The sequence below is a fragment of the Gavialis gangeticus genome, unplaced genomic scaffold, assembly GCF_001723915.1.
Source record: "Gavialis gangeticus isolate Ggan-Ray unplaced genomic scaffold, GavGan_comp1, whole genome shotgun sequence".
NCBI classification, from domain to species: domain Eukaryota; kingdom Metazoa; phylum Chordata; order Crocodylia; family Gavialidae; genus Gavialis; species Gavialis gangeticus.
This window is the reverse complement of record NW_017728994.1, coordinates 423,970-441,272: the sequence shown is the minus strand read 5'-3', so window position 1 is coordinate 441,272 and position 17,303 is coordinate 423,970. Positions and strand designations below refer to the sequence as shown.

At 43.5% G+C, this 17,303-nt stretch overlaps 1 protein-coding gene across 2 annotated transcripts in view; it reads left to right on the top strand.

Annotated features, from left to right (window-relative positions):
- Positions 1-17,303, top strand: part of BICC1 (BicC family RNA binding protein 1) — a 278,024-nt gene that overhangs the window by 255,669 nt on the left and 5,052 nt on the right. For both annotated transcript variants that reach the window (XM_019502212.1, XM_019502213.1), the window contains 4 exons: positions 579-733; positions 6,675-6,831; positions 11,394-11,554; positions 16,151-16,250. In XM_019502212.1, coding sequence (XP_019357757.1) covers positions 579-733; positions 6,675-6,831; positions 11,394-11,554; positions 16,151-16,250 — 573 coding nt within the window. The remainder of the gene's footprint in view (positions 1-578; positions 734-6,674; positions 6,832-11,393; positions 11,555-16,150; positions 16,251-17,303) is intronic.

Sequence of the window (17,303 nt, the reverse complement as noted above, 5' to 3'; positions counted from 1 at the left end):
TTTGCTGGTGACCTTCAACCCCACCCCACCCCCACCCTGCCAGAGGGAGCCCCCAGCTGCTAGGGCTACAGGGCCAGGGGCCCTGCTCTACAGTGCCCAAACACCACATGCTGCTTGCAGGAGGCGGCAGCTCTTCTGGCCTGAGAGGGGAACAGATTGCGGAACATGGCTTCCCCTTCAACGTGGGCTGGAGCAGAGCCCAGGGAAAGGCAGGGGGCAGTGGTGCAGGCTGTCCACTTCAGACTCAGCTCCCTGGTGCTGTGCACACTCCCGGGGTAGGGTCAGGTGAGCCATGTGACCCCCAGATTTCTGCACAGGGTGGGTTTGGGGTTCCCTGCCCTTCTGCCCTCCCCTAGGGCCTCCGCAGCCAAGCAGGTGGCATCCAATGCAGCAAGGCAGAGCGGGGCTGGGCAGGGAAGCTCCGCGCTGCTGTGAGCTCTGCACTGCCCCTTAAGAATTAGAATGAAGTGTTGTATAATTAAGTGAGATGCAATAGCATTGAGAATGTTTGGAAGGCGCATGCATCTCTTTCATTACTAGGATTAATGCTTTTGTTGATCTATCTTTGCATTTTTAAGCAATGTTAAAGAAGCCAGTTGTAACAGAAGTGAGAACTCCAACAAATACGTGGAGTGGGTTAGGGTTTTCCAAATCAATGCCTGCAGAAACTATTAAGGAATTAAGAAGAGCTAATCATGTACCATACAAGCCATCAATGACAACTACATATGAGGTATGTAAAACCATAGTACAATGTAGCAAACGATAAAGGCGTTTTTAAAAGTTAAATGGCTAAATCTAACAGAAAACCCTCTAAATGACTCCCTACTCTTAGTGCTTTAAGATGTATTGTGGATGCATCCAGAAAACAGCTGCTTATATGTAAACAAATTCCATGTTCACTCTTCCTCTTCACTTACATAAAAATTGGTTCCTGACAGTTTCTCTTGTTAAACCATGAAGAATGTTGTGACTTGTATTTTATGAGTAAATGGATACAAAGGCATGAGCACACAAAAGGTTATTGTGAGATTTAAATATGACTAGAAATTTAGAGCACATATACTACTCATAACTTTCCATGTGTGTGCTCTTACCTTGTAGAATACGAATGCTTAAAACTGTCAACTTACCCTTCTTTCACCGAGGGCTATGCTGCTAAGGGTTAGCTTTGCTTTACTTAGGGATAAGGAGCATGTATATGAGCTGTTACAGTGGAGCAATTGACTTATTGTAAAGTTCTGTCATTTGTCACATAACTTGTTTATGTACCCGTGTCCTTAAGAATCTGGCAGAGGATAGCTGTAAATTCCAGGCAAAACTCCAATGTACTATTGTAAGAGTTAATACAGCGAAGGCCCTACCATCTGCTTCTATTTCATTATTTATTAGTAGTTCTCAAACTATTTTCAGTGTATGCTGTTCCCCAGATCTAACAGTTTTTTTCTTCGTTTTCATCCTCATTCATACTGCCTGCAACTTAAGTGGTGTGATCTTTGGGGTAGGGACCTACACGGACTGTTTTGTAAGGCCCATGTGCATTATAAAGGCACATGTCTTAGATCTCCTCTTTAGGCACACATTCACTTTATGTATGCCATTCACCTGCATCTGTTAATTTGTCTACCAAAGATGAAAAATACACTAGAAATACACAGTGTGATTTCTGTGATAATGATAAAATGCCAACATTACTTCTTCTCTGTCAGGCTCATCGTCTTATTTAAATGAGCTAAGTTGTTCTCCATTTTCTCTGAAAAATCGTGCCCTCACCTTTCTAAAAGTTTATTATCAGACATTCTAGAGTTTACAAGATTTTCTGTCTCAGAAACTTGAAGCCTAAACAGGTAGGAATAACAGCTTTAGTTCTATCTGTTGAAATATTGCTTCAGTTTGCATTGTTTTGGATGAGCTATTATTCAGCTATCTGGGAGAAATAAAACCATGCATCCTTTGTAAAACACTTCCTGCTTATCTGGCAACTTTAAAAACTGACATGGATACCAGAAAGTGCTCCTATCACTGTACTTTCTCACTTTTAATGTTTCTGTGGCCTGTGTGCAATATATGAAGCAAAACTTTCAATAAGCAGGAGTGCTAATCAGCTCTAACGTTTGGAAAATTATCTTGAAAACTAAACTCACTGGACACACTTTTTTTTTTTCTTCGCTGTAACACTTTACTCTGGGTTCTGTCTTTTTCCAGAATCAGTAGCTTGCATTTTATTGTATTACAACATTTAACCATTGCTGTGGTCAGGTATATTCTAGACCAGTAGCTGGCAACTTTTTCAAGCCACGGGCCAAAACAACCCAGCTCCAGTCCAACACAGGACAGGAGCCTTAAGTGGTTAATCAGCGGTGGGGGAGTTTTGCTCGAGCTACTGCTTCTCCCTATCCTCCAATTTCCAGTGTGTGGCACTGGCAAAGCTTCAGCTGGTGAAGAACTTTGCTGGGGCTGAGCAGTTGGAAGTTGCTTCTGTGCTGCCACTGCTTCTCCCTACCCCCACCTCTCAGACCCCTGGCTGGTTTAAGATAAACCAGACTCCCCCAGCATCCTGGCATGCTCTCTGGCTGGCCAGGGCTCTCTGCTTTGCCCTACCCCCCCCCTCACTGCTTAAGCAGGAATCCCCTCCCCCGCATTCCCCACAGCACGGACCCCAGCCTCATGGACCCTAGGCATGTGTTATGCTAGCTAATGCCTCAGAGGTGTCTGTGTGTGTCCCCAATTTCACTGGGACAGGCAGACTGAACAGTTTTGGAGCTAATCAACAGGGCAGCTGGTAAGCTGTCTAAGAAGAGTTTTAACTAATGGAGAGAGGCTGTTGTTTTGCTGATGAGATGATAAACACTGTTATCAGCTCTCTGCCGGCTTGCTTGCCTATCAGTTTGCTGCAGACAGTATAAAGAAGCAGGGAGGAAGATTGAAAAGCTCCATATCATCAACAGATACATGCATTGCAGATACCCCCCTTGCCTCAGAGTGCTAGTAGGGGGGTGTGGTCTGGCAACACTTCTGCCCCTTGAGCAGCCAGCAGGGAAAAGCCTGGGATGGTGCAGGCAGACTTCCCTAATCAGAGGTCCTGCCAGGGCCTGGTTATGCCCCCCACACCTCAGCTCAGTGCTGTGCAAGGAAAGAGCTACTCCAGCGCCCCACATCTTCTAGCCTGAGACACTGCAGGCATGTGCCTGAATGTCCTCATTCCAGAGATGATGTCTGTCCAGTTACAAACCAGTTCAGCCTAGCCAGGTTAAAGTAACCTGCAAAGATTGAGCAATTCAGGCTGAACTTCTGTACAGCAACTGAACTTCTGTACAGTTCCCTGAGGCTTTTTGAACGTCTGTCCCTAGCTTTGGGGAGGTTAGATCACATTAAAAATGGCCACCCAATCTAGCTTCATCGAGGTGCAGACCTTACACTTAGATCCCTATAATTAGGAGGATCTAAGTATGAACTGTACAGAGGTTCAAGAAGCTTAGAGTGGTCTAAAAATGGGTGACCCAATCTAAGTTAACTGAACCTCCAAAGTGGTCATCTAACTTAGATCAGGTCAGGCAAGACCGCTCTAACTGAACTTCTGTACAGTTCCCAGAAAGCCCAGCCACTGGCCCTAGCCCTGTAGTGGCAATATTCCTACCACTTCTTGGTAAATTGAGTTGGGTAGGATAGGGGGGCATTATTCATCTGGGAGTGGGGGAGGTTTGGTGGGGGGCTAAATATAGCCCCTGTTCTGGGGGGAGAGCCCCCCATACTCCTAAGCCCTCCACTCCCCCAAAAGCCCCGCTAACCCCCCGGATCCCAGCAAACCCTTCCAGACCCCCCAAATAAATCCCTCTCAGCAAACTGCTCTTGCCCCTTTAGACCCTCCCTCAGATCCTGTTTACCCTCAGACTCCCTTCCCCACCCTCCCTTGAAGCCTTCTTGCTCCCCCAATACCCCCAAGCCTCCCCACTAGCCCCACCACCCCAAATGATCAGGTGGCCATTTTTAACTCTATCTAACCTCCCCAAATGTCTATACCTGCCCTTAGTGGCAATCATCATATTTCAGGTTTACGTTGATATTTTCCATATTATTTCAAGGTGTGTGATAGTAACAGATAAATCAATTGTTTCACAAATACCTGTTCAGTTATGACAAATGTTAAAATAATCTTTCTTAAACAGCTCTTGTCACTTGTTCCGTCTTTTCCTCAAGTGGTTCATTTCTGGTGTGCTATTGCAATTTCAGGTGGTTCATTTCTGGTGTGCAATAGCAATGTATGCTATTGAGAAATATTAAGGTAGATGGCTTATATTAAGACTTTATGTAGAAAATAGAGATTCTCATTCAAGAGCCTGTCTATGTGCACTGTGAGACAAATATATATCTTGAGCACTCCACCTACCATATGGTGACAGATGGGTGGGTAGAATTGCTTCCACCCAGCAGCATCAGTCATCAGCAGGGATCCTGGTTTTCCCTGATATAAAATCACAAATTCTTCAATAAAAAATTGCAAATTCTCTAATAAAACCCCCCAAATCTGTGATGAAAATTAAGGGCTCACCGTACCCCACTCCCAGCCCTGCTTGTGCCCCTTGCCCCCCAACCACAGCCCCTGCTCCTGCAGCCTTGTTGAAGGAGGGGGCCCCCAGGTGCCAGGGGTACAGACCTGAATCTGCAGTCCCTGGGCCCCATTCTCCCCTGCTGCAAGGAGGGGGTGCTGTCTCCACACCATGGCATGCTCTCCTGAGGAGAACAGGGAGGACCCACGCCCCACAGACCTGTGTGCAGGGCAGGTGAGGGCTTGGGTTTCTGCCCTGCTGCCCTCCCCTGGGGCCTCCACAGCCCAATGGGCCTGACCCAGTGTGGCAGGGAACAGCAGGGCTGTGCAGAGAAGCTGCTCACTGCTGTGAGCTCCATGCTGCCCTGGCCACACACCTCCTGCGCGTGGGGCTTCTTCAAAGGGAGCAACCCCGTGCTGTTGCCTTCACTGCAGCCATGCACACGGGGCATGTCACCAGGGGAGCACACAGCTCACAGCAGTGAGCAGCTTCTCCACATAAACCTTCTGTTCTCTACCATGCCAGGTCATGCACACCGGGCTACAGAGGACCTGGGGGAGGGCAGCAGGGCAGAAACCCATGCCTGCAGCCTGCACCTGGCCTGTGTACAGATCCGGGGGGCCTGGGTCTCCCCTGTCCCCCTTGGAAGTATGCACTGTGGCAGGTAGCCAATCCCGCCTCCCCTGCCCCCCTGGACTAGCCACCTGGGGCCCCATCTCACTCCCTGCTGGGGCCCTGCAGCTACACATTGTGGCCCTGGGCCTCAAGCCCCACACACCACCCAGCTGGGCAACAGGCCCAGTCCTGTCCAGCTCCCTCCCTCCCTCCCTACGGAGACCTCAATCCCCCTCTTTCCCCTCCCCCACTTACCTGAAGGACCTGCTCGGGGCCATGTACATGTGCATGCATGTGACACCCCCTGTCCCACTGCCCTCCTGCACTTCCTCCCAGCTCCCTGCCAGCCTGCAGGAAGCTCATTGTAAAACTGCAAAATCCACGGGTTTCTCCAGTAAAATGAGAAATCCGGGTTTGCCTCCGGTAAAAGGTAAAATCTGCTCTTTACTCTGTTTTTCCATGGGAAATGAAAAACCCGGATCCCTGGTCATCAGCTGTTGACCAGCTCGGGGCTTTTCCTGTAGCAGGTAGGCAGTAGCGTCAGCTGTGGACACCATGGGCAGGTTCAGTAGCAAGGATACAGAACCTGCCTGTGCCATCCATAGCTGACACCTGCCTGGCACAGCAGAAGCTCCTGCGCAGAACCTGCCAACAGCTTCAGCTGTGTACCCAAGCACAAGCTGCTGCTGTGCCAGGTGGGCTGCAAAGTCACTCTGTCTCTTTTCTCTTCTCTCCATCTTTGTCCACCTCCCTCTCTCCTCCTCCCTCCAGAACCTGGCCAAAGCTGACACTGTCACCCACCCAGCTGTCACCACCCAGAAGGTCTTGCCTGGGTCCACATCTGAGCACTGGGGCTCCTGGCAAACAACAACTTTGGCTGGGTTCTGGAGGAAAAGAAGGGGAGAGAAGAGAGATAGAAAGAGAAGAGACAGAGATAGACAGAGGGAGAGAAGAGGAGGAGTCAAGAGATGAAGAGAAGAGACAGAAAGATGGATGTGACCTTTGAGAGTTCTCTGAAACTCATTAAGTGGCCCTCCAGCTGAAATAATTCCCCACCCCTGGGTTTGACAATGGTTGTGTATGGGTTGGTTCAGATACAGATGACCTCATCTCAGGCAGGCTTTTGTACTAGGTGACCTGTGGAGATCTGTTCCGGCCCTACTTCTCAGTGATTCTCAGAACTGCAGTTGCTGTTGAGCGGGGTCCATCTTCATAGAATCTTATAACAACTTTAGGAATATAAAAGACTTTCATATTAAGTTTGGGCTTTTTTTAAATAACTTCTACTTGAATTTCATAAACTTATTACAAAAACAAGAGCTCTGTCTAAAATATGTAAAATGCAATTCTTACTTTAATAGCAATTATCTGTTAATAATATATTTTAAACCTTAAAATCTGGTGTATTTTTATGGGACTATTTTCTGGGAAATGACCAGTCAAATTGCATTGAAACTCTTATTGGTTTTGCACCAGTTTTTGTTTTCTTTTTTCTGTTTTGGGATCTTGCAGGGTTCATCAATGTCTCTCTCACGGTCTAACAGTCGGGAGCATTTAGGAAATGGCAGTGAATCTGATAACTGGCGAGATCATAATGGTATTGCTCCCACATCTCATAATGAATTTGTGTCATCGATTGGCAGCCCCAAACGAAAACAAAACAAATCCAGTAAGTATTTCTTGTCAATGTATTTCATTAAAAAAGAAAATCTTGGAATTTGGGGATCAAATTTTGCTTTAATTGCCAGGTCCTGAATTTTTAAATGTGGTTAACGTCAGTAAATATTTGCCTAAATATTTTAAAGGATTTAATTAAACGTATTAAACAGTTTGTTTGAAAAAGTACAAAGCAAAGACAAAACTGCATGACAAATTAATGTTTCAAAAAAGGAAAATTCATGGAAAATAGTAATGGCACAGAAAACAGTGTCCCTGGAGATCCTTATTTTTCAGTGAAGGTTTTAGTGAACTAAAGCAAATAAAAGTTCATTCAGATCCAGATTCTTCAGAACAGCATCAACATTGATCTGGGGCTACCTAGTAAAATCCATAAATTTTTATAGTTGTTATCCTAGCAATACTTGTTGATACATGATTTTTCAGTAGGATCAGTAGAGGTAGATTAATTTGGTAATCTGTTTCCTTGGATACAAGTTACACATATTAAAAATTATGAACAGGTGTTTTTAAACAAATTGTTTCACAGCCTACTCAAAACTGCTGTGAAGTTGGTCTCAATCTTAAATTAACTGATTGACTTTTTAACCTTCTGAAATGGGCAAGCATAAATTTGCAATTTGCTAGGAGGAGAGAAAGCAAAGAAAATTTCTGAGAGTTTTTGTGCTTTTCTTTAATCCATGCTAAAAGGACCTGTATCCCAGGTTAATTTAACTAATTCAAAAGTGAGAATTGGATGTTCTTAGAGAGTATGACTTAAAGAAGGAAATGTTGCTTTTTCCTCCTGAATTTGTAATTCTTCATCCAGAATTGATGCATTTTACCGTTTTTGAAACTGCTGCAAGTTTTAGCAAAGGTACTCCATAAACACACTTTTAAGCACACTTTTGCATCTACTTGTATATAACGCAAACCATGCATGAAATTAATTCAAAGGCAAAAGGCTCATGATTTACTGTATAGATCATTGGGCTGAGCCCCAGCAGAGTCAATAGTGTTTCACGGCAACTGCACAGATAAGCACTACTCAGTAGCGGTGTGCTGATTCAGATTCGGGCTGATTCGAGGACACTGATTCGATTCGTTGATTCGGATCACTGTCCCCGATTCTATTTGGCTGAATCTGAAGATTCAATGCTGATTCAGAGAATCAGCGATTCAGACATAGACACAGCTTTAAAAGTTTTTTCTATGTACCTTGAGGTAGCAGGTGTGGCTCGTGATTGCTGCAATGCTGGGGTGCATGGAGCGTCCCACAGGAGTGCAGGGGGACCCTCCACGTGCTTGGTGGCGAACCCGGAAGTGAACCAGAAGTACTTCCAGTCCACTTCCAGATCTGCCAGGGAGCATGCTGGGGGGGGCCCCCTACACCTCCCCAGCTCGGTGAATGGCCACAGGGGACCTTGGGTGGCCCCCCCACCTCAAGCCAGGAGGCACCAGTCACCAAGCCACAGGGGTGTTGGGGGGGGGGCCCCCCAGCGCGCTCCCCGGTGGATCCAGAAGTGGACCGGAAGTGCTTCTGGTCCACTTCCAGGTCTGCTGCCGAGCGCACTGGGGACCCCCTTGCACTTCTGTGGGACACTCCATGCACCCCAGCATTGCAGCATTCACAAGCCACCTGCTACCTAGAGGTATGTAGAAAAAACATTTAAAGCTATCTCTATGTCTGAATCTCCTAATCTTTCCGAATCTCTCCGAATCGATTCAGAGGGTTTCGATTTGATCCAGAGATTAAAGAGTCCCCTGACTCTATTCAGATTTGGAGATTTGGCCACCAAATTGGGCCAAATCTCTGCCGAATCGAATTGGAGACCAAAGTTTTGCACAGCCCTACTGCTCAGTATATGTGTGTGTGTGTGTGTGTGTGTGTGTGTGTATACCAGATACCCCCACAAAGGATCAATATGCTAATTAGCCCCTTACTTGTTACTGGAATTGGTGTTCTTGTCACGAGTCCTGGGATCCTCCAAAAATTCGTAAGCAGATGAGGCACAGGGCATCCTAGTTTAGCTCCACCTTATGGAAGGCAGGGCCACAGTAATAATAAGCAACAGGCAGAAAGAAGGAATGACGCAGGGAGTCTGGGTAAACTGTTTAGGATCCATTTGGTGATATTTGCCAGACATTTAAGGCTGCTAAAGTAGCAGGAATCATTGGAATTAGGAAAGAAAAGCACAGATCAGCTGTGGGAATGAAGAGGAAGTTGAAATGTATTCAGTGTAGTGGCTAGCCATGACTTGAAAAACAACTGGGGGGGACTGTACCAATGGACATTAGCATATATCTTATTCAGATGAGCTGCACTTAACCCATCCTTGTTTTATGTTCCCATCTGCATGTTTTCCCCATGGGGGCCATGTGTTTTATAGTCGGGCTTAGTTTCGGCTTCAATTAATCAATTTCATAGTTGGTTTCCATTATTGAGCTCATGCTGCTTTTTCAACACTTTAGTGATAGACAATGCATTTAATGAGTTTCTTTATATTTAAAAGTAAGATGAGGAGCTTTCCTCCATGTTGATTGTGTGGGGACACGTACCTTGTCTTATATTCAAGTACATATGGTATTCATTTCTTTGCATCTTTGTTTAGTTTTTCCCCAAACAAAAATCTATTTTCCCCTCTGTTTCTTTCCATTTGTGACCCTATCCTTTTCTGACATTGAACTTGCTTTCCCTTCACATCTTTCTGACTGTGCCGTGTGGAATCACCATCTTTGGGAGCGTTCTTTTCCTCTACTGAAAAAAGCTTTTTGCTTTGTCTGGGTGAAAAGGAAAAAGAATCCTGAAGTTGGCTTTGGTTCTATCTGATCACGATCATGGCTTCTCCTCAGGATGCAAGCTGTGTCCATCTTGCAGTAGCACTTTACTTACATCTGATGGGAATGTTGACAATCTGCACTCCTAAAAGAATTCCATGTTCCCAGCAAATGTTTTATGGGTTGGGTCCCTTACCACCCAAGACAAAAAATAAAGAGTGAAACTAGGCTCCAGTTTTACCTCTTGGGTAAATCCACACAGTCTGCTTCCTACCATAGGATTTTCCCCAGCATTCAGCATCTTTGTATATTTGATGCCTAAAGAAAACTTTCAGTCTTCTCAGTTCCAAAGAAGCTTGACATGAACCGTGAAACTAAAGTCCACTCCCATGAAGGTCCATGTTTCATACCTGCACCAAGACCCTAAGTCTTAATTGCCTCATCCTTTTTTATTCAAAATGTCACACTCCCAAGTGGTTTCTGTTGAAATGCGTTAATGCTCCAGCATAGATGCTGAACCCTTTAGTTCAGTCATCTTCAGCCAACAAAGGAAAAGTACTGGAACAAGTACCCTAGGAACTCTTTGGCATCATCCAGTCCAAAGAGGAGCATCTCTTCAGTTCCAGAGCTGACTTTCCTTCTGGCTCTGAAATCCCAGTTCCTGGTTTACCTCAGTTGAGTGTTTTAGGATCCTGTGCACTAGCCCTGTTCTTGAAATTCCTATCTTCCCAGTATTGACGACATTTGCAGTTCTAAGCAGTCAGGTGTTTTCTCTGGAAAACATACCCCTGCTCATTGATATTTTATTGGTTTCACATGAAGATCTTTCACTCCTTCCTTCAGTTCCTTCCACAGTTCTGCTTTTAGGCCTGGCACCTCTGTAAATCTGACCTTTGGTACTTTGGTACTCAGCAAATGAAAAGCACTATGTAGTCATCTCTGTATTCCCTAGTTTAAGTGACTTGCTGAGCGTCACACACGGAACTCAGGAGTTGGGAAAGAATTGAATTATCAAGACAGTCGTTTTCTATGCCCTACCTTATTTGTCATTCACCTTCCATTTCCTAAAATCAGTGATGTATGGCAGCTACAGTTAATACCCTCATTTGATCAGAGGCTTGTTTTACTCCTTGATTACCATTCATCTTACTTATTGAATCCAGAAGGAATCTCATGGGAAACAAATAGTATATGGTCATGTAATTAAAAGCTATCATAAGTCAGTCCCCTTCTATGTATGAGTTAATGTTCCACAAGCAACCTTAATTCTTATACCTCCCAATTTCTGAGAGCTGGACTTTCATAACCTTTGTATTTTAATGTAGCTCTTCAGGATAAAATAATCTGAGTATTTTCAAATTTAGTGTTCTGTAGATAATATTCCTTCAGGATTGTGTTTATTTACTAGCTATTCAACCTTTAACTATACTTTTTATTAAATGAAGTAATTGCTTCATCTCTTGATTCTCTTATTTCCACTGTAACAGAAGTGCCAGAATGCCATTTCCCCATCTCTATTCAGTCTATTGATATAAATCCATCCTTGCACCTGTTTTCTTTTCCTGCATATCCAGATCAATAACAGGTGTACGGTAAAAGCAACCACGAAATGTGATTTAGCTAATAAAAAGTTCTTTTGAAATTCATCTGGTTTCTTCAGACTACTGTTGCATTAAACACTTAAATGAAAAGTTTCACTAAACAATAGAATTTGAAATATCTTGGAAATTAAAAATTCTAATTAATATATGTGTATTCAAGTGATTGGAACTACAAGTGTATATCTCTGTCTTTCAGCTGAACATTATCTCAGCAGCAGTAACTACATGGACTGTATTTCCTCGCTGACAGGAAACAATGGTTGTAACTTGAACAGTTTGTTTAAGGGGTCTGACCTTCCTGAACTGTTCAGCAAACTTGGTTTGGGTAAATACACAGATGTTTTTCAACAACAGGAGGTTAGTATTTTTTTTTACATAATCCTTGTGCTTGATGTGTTTGTGTATTTTAAAACTGCACTAGATCACCCCAGTTAGACACTAAGAGCATGTCTATAAGGTACAAGGCACTGCTGTGCAGAGATACTGCATTATGGTTTCAGAAGTACTGTGGTGTAGAGACATGGTGCTTCCCCACCCCATTTACACATGTTCTAATTCTCTGAGAAGCTGTTTGGGTTTTTTTCTTGAGTATACCATCAGTGCTGTGTATGCTCATTCCTTCAATTTAAATCAAAAAGCTAGCCTCTTTTTATGTAACTAGACAGGGTAAGGCAATGTCTGTATAATTCTACTACACACTCCCTCCTTCTGCTGTACCTTAGCTAACTCTTGCAGCAGAATAAGCAGAGTCCTGACATCACAGAAAGTTGAGCTTTGGGGGTTGTTACATAAAACCCTAAGTAGGTGGCAGTAGTTTCCAGTCAGCTTTCAATCAGAATATTGTAGTGTTTCTTAGTAAAACAAGCATTTAATGCACAGAGACAATGTTGTAAATAATATTTGAAATACCATGAATAACTTCTAAGCTCTATCATATAGCAAGTTTACTGGTGTTCCTCATAATATTCTTCAAATTGTTCATCTATATTAAAATATTAAAAATTGACATTTCAGTATAACATTTACACCTTGGTATTCCGGCATCTACAGAGAAACACATCCCTCTCTGATTTTTGTTCAAAGGTAGTGCCTTCATTTTGATAGTATGACCTTCAATATATAGCATGAGTTACTTGGAGCCTTCAAAGCATGAGAAGAATGGCACTACCTCAGTCCTTTACAAAGACTTCAGAATCCTGTCCGCAATAGTCCCATGGTATCCACAGCTAGCAGCATTCCACTTCTTGGGGTAATATTTCACCTACTTCCTTACTGATGAAACAAAAATCTGTACCCTGTATCCAGAGGAGTGAAGAGATCAACCCAGTTCCTACCTTGGCCTGTTTCTAAGTCTGAGGACACAACTAGACTCCAGATTTTCTCCCCACTACATTTATTTCTGTTTGTGCACCAAAGTCAGTTGCTATAATATAAGGCATATGAGTTGTTGCCCTGTGGTGTCAGGCCAGGTCTCAGGATCTCAATATTGCACTGTTAGGAGGGTGTGACACAATTGCACATATACAAACGCACAAATCAATTAGGTGCATACACACACATACACACACACTACCAGCTCACGCACATACACATCTAAACCAGCCTACGCACATGCATACCTATCACCAATTCAAGCACATACACACTACACACTAAAAATGAGACAAAAATCAATACCTGCACATTCAGTACACATACACAGATCACTAATTTGTATATCATGGACACAGTGATATATATATACACACACACACACACACACTCACCAGTTCACACACATACAACCCACCTACACATAGGTAAGTTCCTAACTTGGATGGTACGGTATGTATGTGTATTCTTGGGGTACCTGGGATACTTGGGGGAAGGTTAAGGTGAGAGAGAGAGAGAGAGTTAAAGTGTAAGGAGTGAAAGTTGCCAGAACCGGGATTAGAACCGGTGGACTAGAGAGAAGCTGACTAAAGAACTGAGGCTTGGGTTTACTTAAGATCAAGTGGCCCCAGGGTTACTCAAGGTCACTGGTGAATGGGAGGGGGGGAAAAGAAAAGAAGCAGCTTGGTGGCAAAGAGGAGACAGCTAGAAAAGAGAAAGAGATAGACAGCTTGGGGCTGGAAACTGAGGCAGACAGCTGAGATATTGGGGGGGGAGCAGATAAGTGGTGGCAAGGAGAAGACAGCCAAAAAGAAACTGAGACAGAAACCTAGTTGCTTAGGAGAAAAGGCAGTAGGGATAAGGCATTGGCAAAGAAACAGGGTTTGGAGGCAGAGAGGAGCTCAGGACAGGTGTTGGAGGTGGCAGTGAGCCAGAAGCAGGAGAGGGAGGAATGAGACAGAAGTTAGAGGCGTAAGGAGCAGAGATTGGAGCAGGGATGAACCATAGTAAAGCAAAACCCAACTCAGGGGTCCAAATAACTTAATTAAACAGACAACACGCCACAAAGCCCCATGAAGTTATTGGTTTGCACGCACACACACACACGCATGCCCTCACAATGGCAGCAGGAGAAAGAGACTCAGTGGAAGGGCTGGAGTCCAGGTAGGGAAGAGAAACAGAGTCCAAATCCTTGGTTGAAGAGAGGGTGGGGGGTGATAGCTACCTGTCCAGGGTGGAAAGGGTCTTTGTCTAGTAGGTGTTGTCCAGAGGGGGGTCGCCAGCAGGGCCTCTGGGTGGATAGGTGGTGTGGCATGGTGCTGGTCCGGATGGAGAGGGTGTCCCAAGGAGTCAGTCTTCACTACCCCTTTTATGGGGCAGACTACCTTTGATCTCCTACGGGGAGGGCATGTCCAGGCAAGGTCAGTCCTGTCCCAGAGGGCTTCAGATGTTCTTACTGAGCATGTGCAGCCTTGACACAATGCCTCATCTTTTGTTTCTTGAATGCTGAGGGTGGTTCCAAGGGCTGGGTCATTGGTCCAGGTATTGGTGTTGATGGTTTGGTCATTCAGAGGGAGCTATTTTTAGACTTACTGCCATTGTCTCTCAAACACCCTCATTCATCCCGATTCATTCAAGAACCAAGTTACATAGGATGGGTAGGTGTGAGTCATGGGTTACACAACCGGGCCTGGGAATGGGATGGAGACTTGACAAACAAAATGGAAACTTGACATGACTTATGCTCACTTACATATATAGGCCTAAAACAGTAATCACACAATATAAAAGCAGTAAAAAAAAAAATCAATACAAAACATAATAATTATCACTTATAAAACAGTGGATATCTATATCAAAATAGCAGGGCAGTTATTTGCAAAGAGGGGAGAGAAAAATAAAACTTACTACCTAAAATAAAATGTTGAAGCTTATCCTACATCTTAGCTTACTTATACTTATCTATAGGGAATAGAGAGGGAGAGAAAAAGTCAGAAATGGTTGGGGAAGGGGAGGGAATGCATTTTAAAATAAATTTAAAAAAGAAAAACTGGGGGGGTTGCTACAGAGGTATTCATTTAAAAGGGCATGTTTCCACTGAATTATGTTTAACGTTTTAAAAAACAATGAACTGAAGCAGACATGCCACAAGTTAAGATTAATGTCCCCCCGAGTGCCACTCAATCCCTTTCCTCTGCCTAATCTGCCACTGTTTCCTGCTCCCTGCCATATTTGCCACTATGCTCCCTCCCCAATGTCCTGCAGACCACACACAGAGGCTGCTGGTGTCACTTGTGATATTCATGCTGCAGGTTGGCCATCCCTGAACTACAGCATAATTAGTAAGGATAGTATGTTGTGAAAGATCCTGTGGTTTAATTTTCTTTAAGGTGGTACCAGCATGCTCTGTTTCAGCTTATTAATGTTTATGATACTTTAGAAATGAACGTTTCACAGAAATTTTGAAAGTTTCAGAATCTCATGAAGTGCAGTAAAGCATCACTAAATCAGTCAAACTTCACTTTTTAACCTATCTGTTTCTAATAAAATATCAAAACAAATTATCCATCACTAAGGTCCCTTCTACATGTTACAGGTATTGCATAATTAAGTGGTTAATAGCACAGTTGCCTTCAGACCAGCTACATGTCCAAAGTGTCTATCACACCATAAAAAGCACCCACCACCTATATAATTGGACCTCAAAATGTATACTAACTTTTTATAGCTCATTGCTATCAAACTTTAATTTGCATGTGTATCAGGGCCTCCCCTGCAGCTGGGAGCCCTGTAAGACCCTCCCAGCCGCAGTGGTCCACCATGCCCAGCAAGGGCAGGAAGTCCTGCAGCTGTGCGGACTCTCATCCCCAGCAGTTGTCAAATCTGGGTCCCAGTAGCACAGGGACCCAAGACTCTCGCAGCTGCGGATACTGGATGTCAGGACTCACCTGGGTTCCAGCAGCTGGGGGGCACAGCTGCCCTGGGGTTGCGTGAAGCTCCTGCAACTGAGGGATCACGGCTGTTGTAATCCAGACCTGGGGGTGTATGGGGTGTCCCCACATCTGGGAGCCCATCAACTGAAGGGGGCTCCAAGCTGTGGGAGATTGCTTTTTGCCAGTGTGTGGGGGAGCCTAGGATCAGGTTCCCCCTGCACCAACAGTAATGCGCAAAGGGATCTAATGTATGATCCCACAGTCATTGCTTCTGCCATACACACGCAGCATGGCAGGAGGCTCAACTGTATGGATCATATATTAGATCCCAGCTCACCTTTGCTGCATGTATAGAGGGGCCCTAAGGGTTGTAGTACAAAAGGAATCTGTTTCATTTTCCCCTTTTCATTTCATTTCAGTCATTCATTGCCAAATGGGAATTTAGCAATTGCATTATAGATATACAGAATAGGTATGTAGAATCAATAGAAATAAAGTTAAACTTTGTTTTGAGAGCCAGCTATTACTACACTCATAAATAACAATTTTAAGTGGTAAGTTTCAGTTCAGAAAGGAAATGGTTGCTGAAAGATTGTTAATTTTATGTGATTTGAATCCCAATATTTAATTTTGGTTTTCTTTCTCTTAGATTGATCTTCAGACATTCCTTACTCTTACGGATCAAGATTTGAAAGAGCTAGGAATTACCACTTTTGGCGCCAGACGAAAAATGCTGCTTGCAATCTCAGGTGAATAAATAAATATACTTAGCCATTAAGGCTGTAGATCCAAAGATTTAAAATTCATGTTACTTTTTCCTATAAGTTGAACTGAGATCTCCCACACATTCAAATGATTCTACAACTATATTGCACTTCTAAAATTAGTGTTAGGTTGGAAAAGATAATCCCACTTCACAGAGGATGTTGATAAAAATTTTAAATAAATGGGATCAGATCTTTTTCCTCCTGCTGGGCATTTGTGTGTGATCTTACCTTGCCTTGGTGCTTGAAAACATTTAATACAAAAAATTCTTGAGTCCTTCTCCCCCTCACTGCTTTATATGAGTTAGTCTTCAGGCTTAGATGAAGGTGTGCAACAAAAGCAAATGTTAATGGTTTTTCAGGCATTTGAACAGGATAGAATAAGATCACGCTTAACCCCTAAGTGCCACTTGGATGCCAAATTGGTGAGATCAGATCTGAGCCTTCATTTCATTCCAGTTAGGAACAAAAGTAAAAAAACTTGAAAATTCTCTCTGAAAGGGAATGGAGCCCTGTCTCTAGTCAGTGAATATTTATAAGAAATGTACCACTGGATTTTTCCAACTGACTCCTAATTATAGAAAGTCAACTTATATCTTACTACAGTAAAAGAAAATGATAATAGCTGCTATTGTTGATGCACAACACGGTAAGTATCGACCAACCTGGACTTCCAGTTTCTGGAAACACCATCGAATTTCACCTCCTTATTGAATAAAGTGATGTTTGAGGCTTGTTCTCCTTGGCAACAAACCTCTTTCTATCAAAAGGAGAAGTTTTCTCAACTATTTCATGGAAAATGAGAATTCTTTCTTTATATCGCCTTTAATGATATCATTTGCAAAATGTTTTTATATATGTGAATTTATGTTGTTAAGAGGGTAAATGATTAATGTACTAAATTTGATTATATTCATCAAAAATTTTTAATCTTAGTTGCCAGTGATGCACACTTATAATAGGGCTTTTGTCCACAATAAAAGAGGAGAACGGAAAAGTATTTTGTGTAAAAAAAAAAAAAAAAAAAAAAAAAAAAAA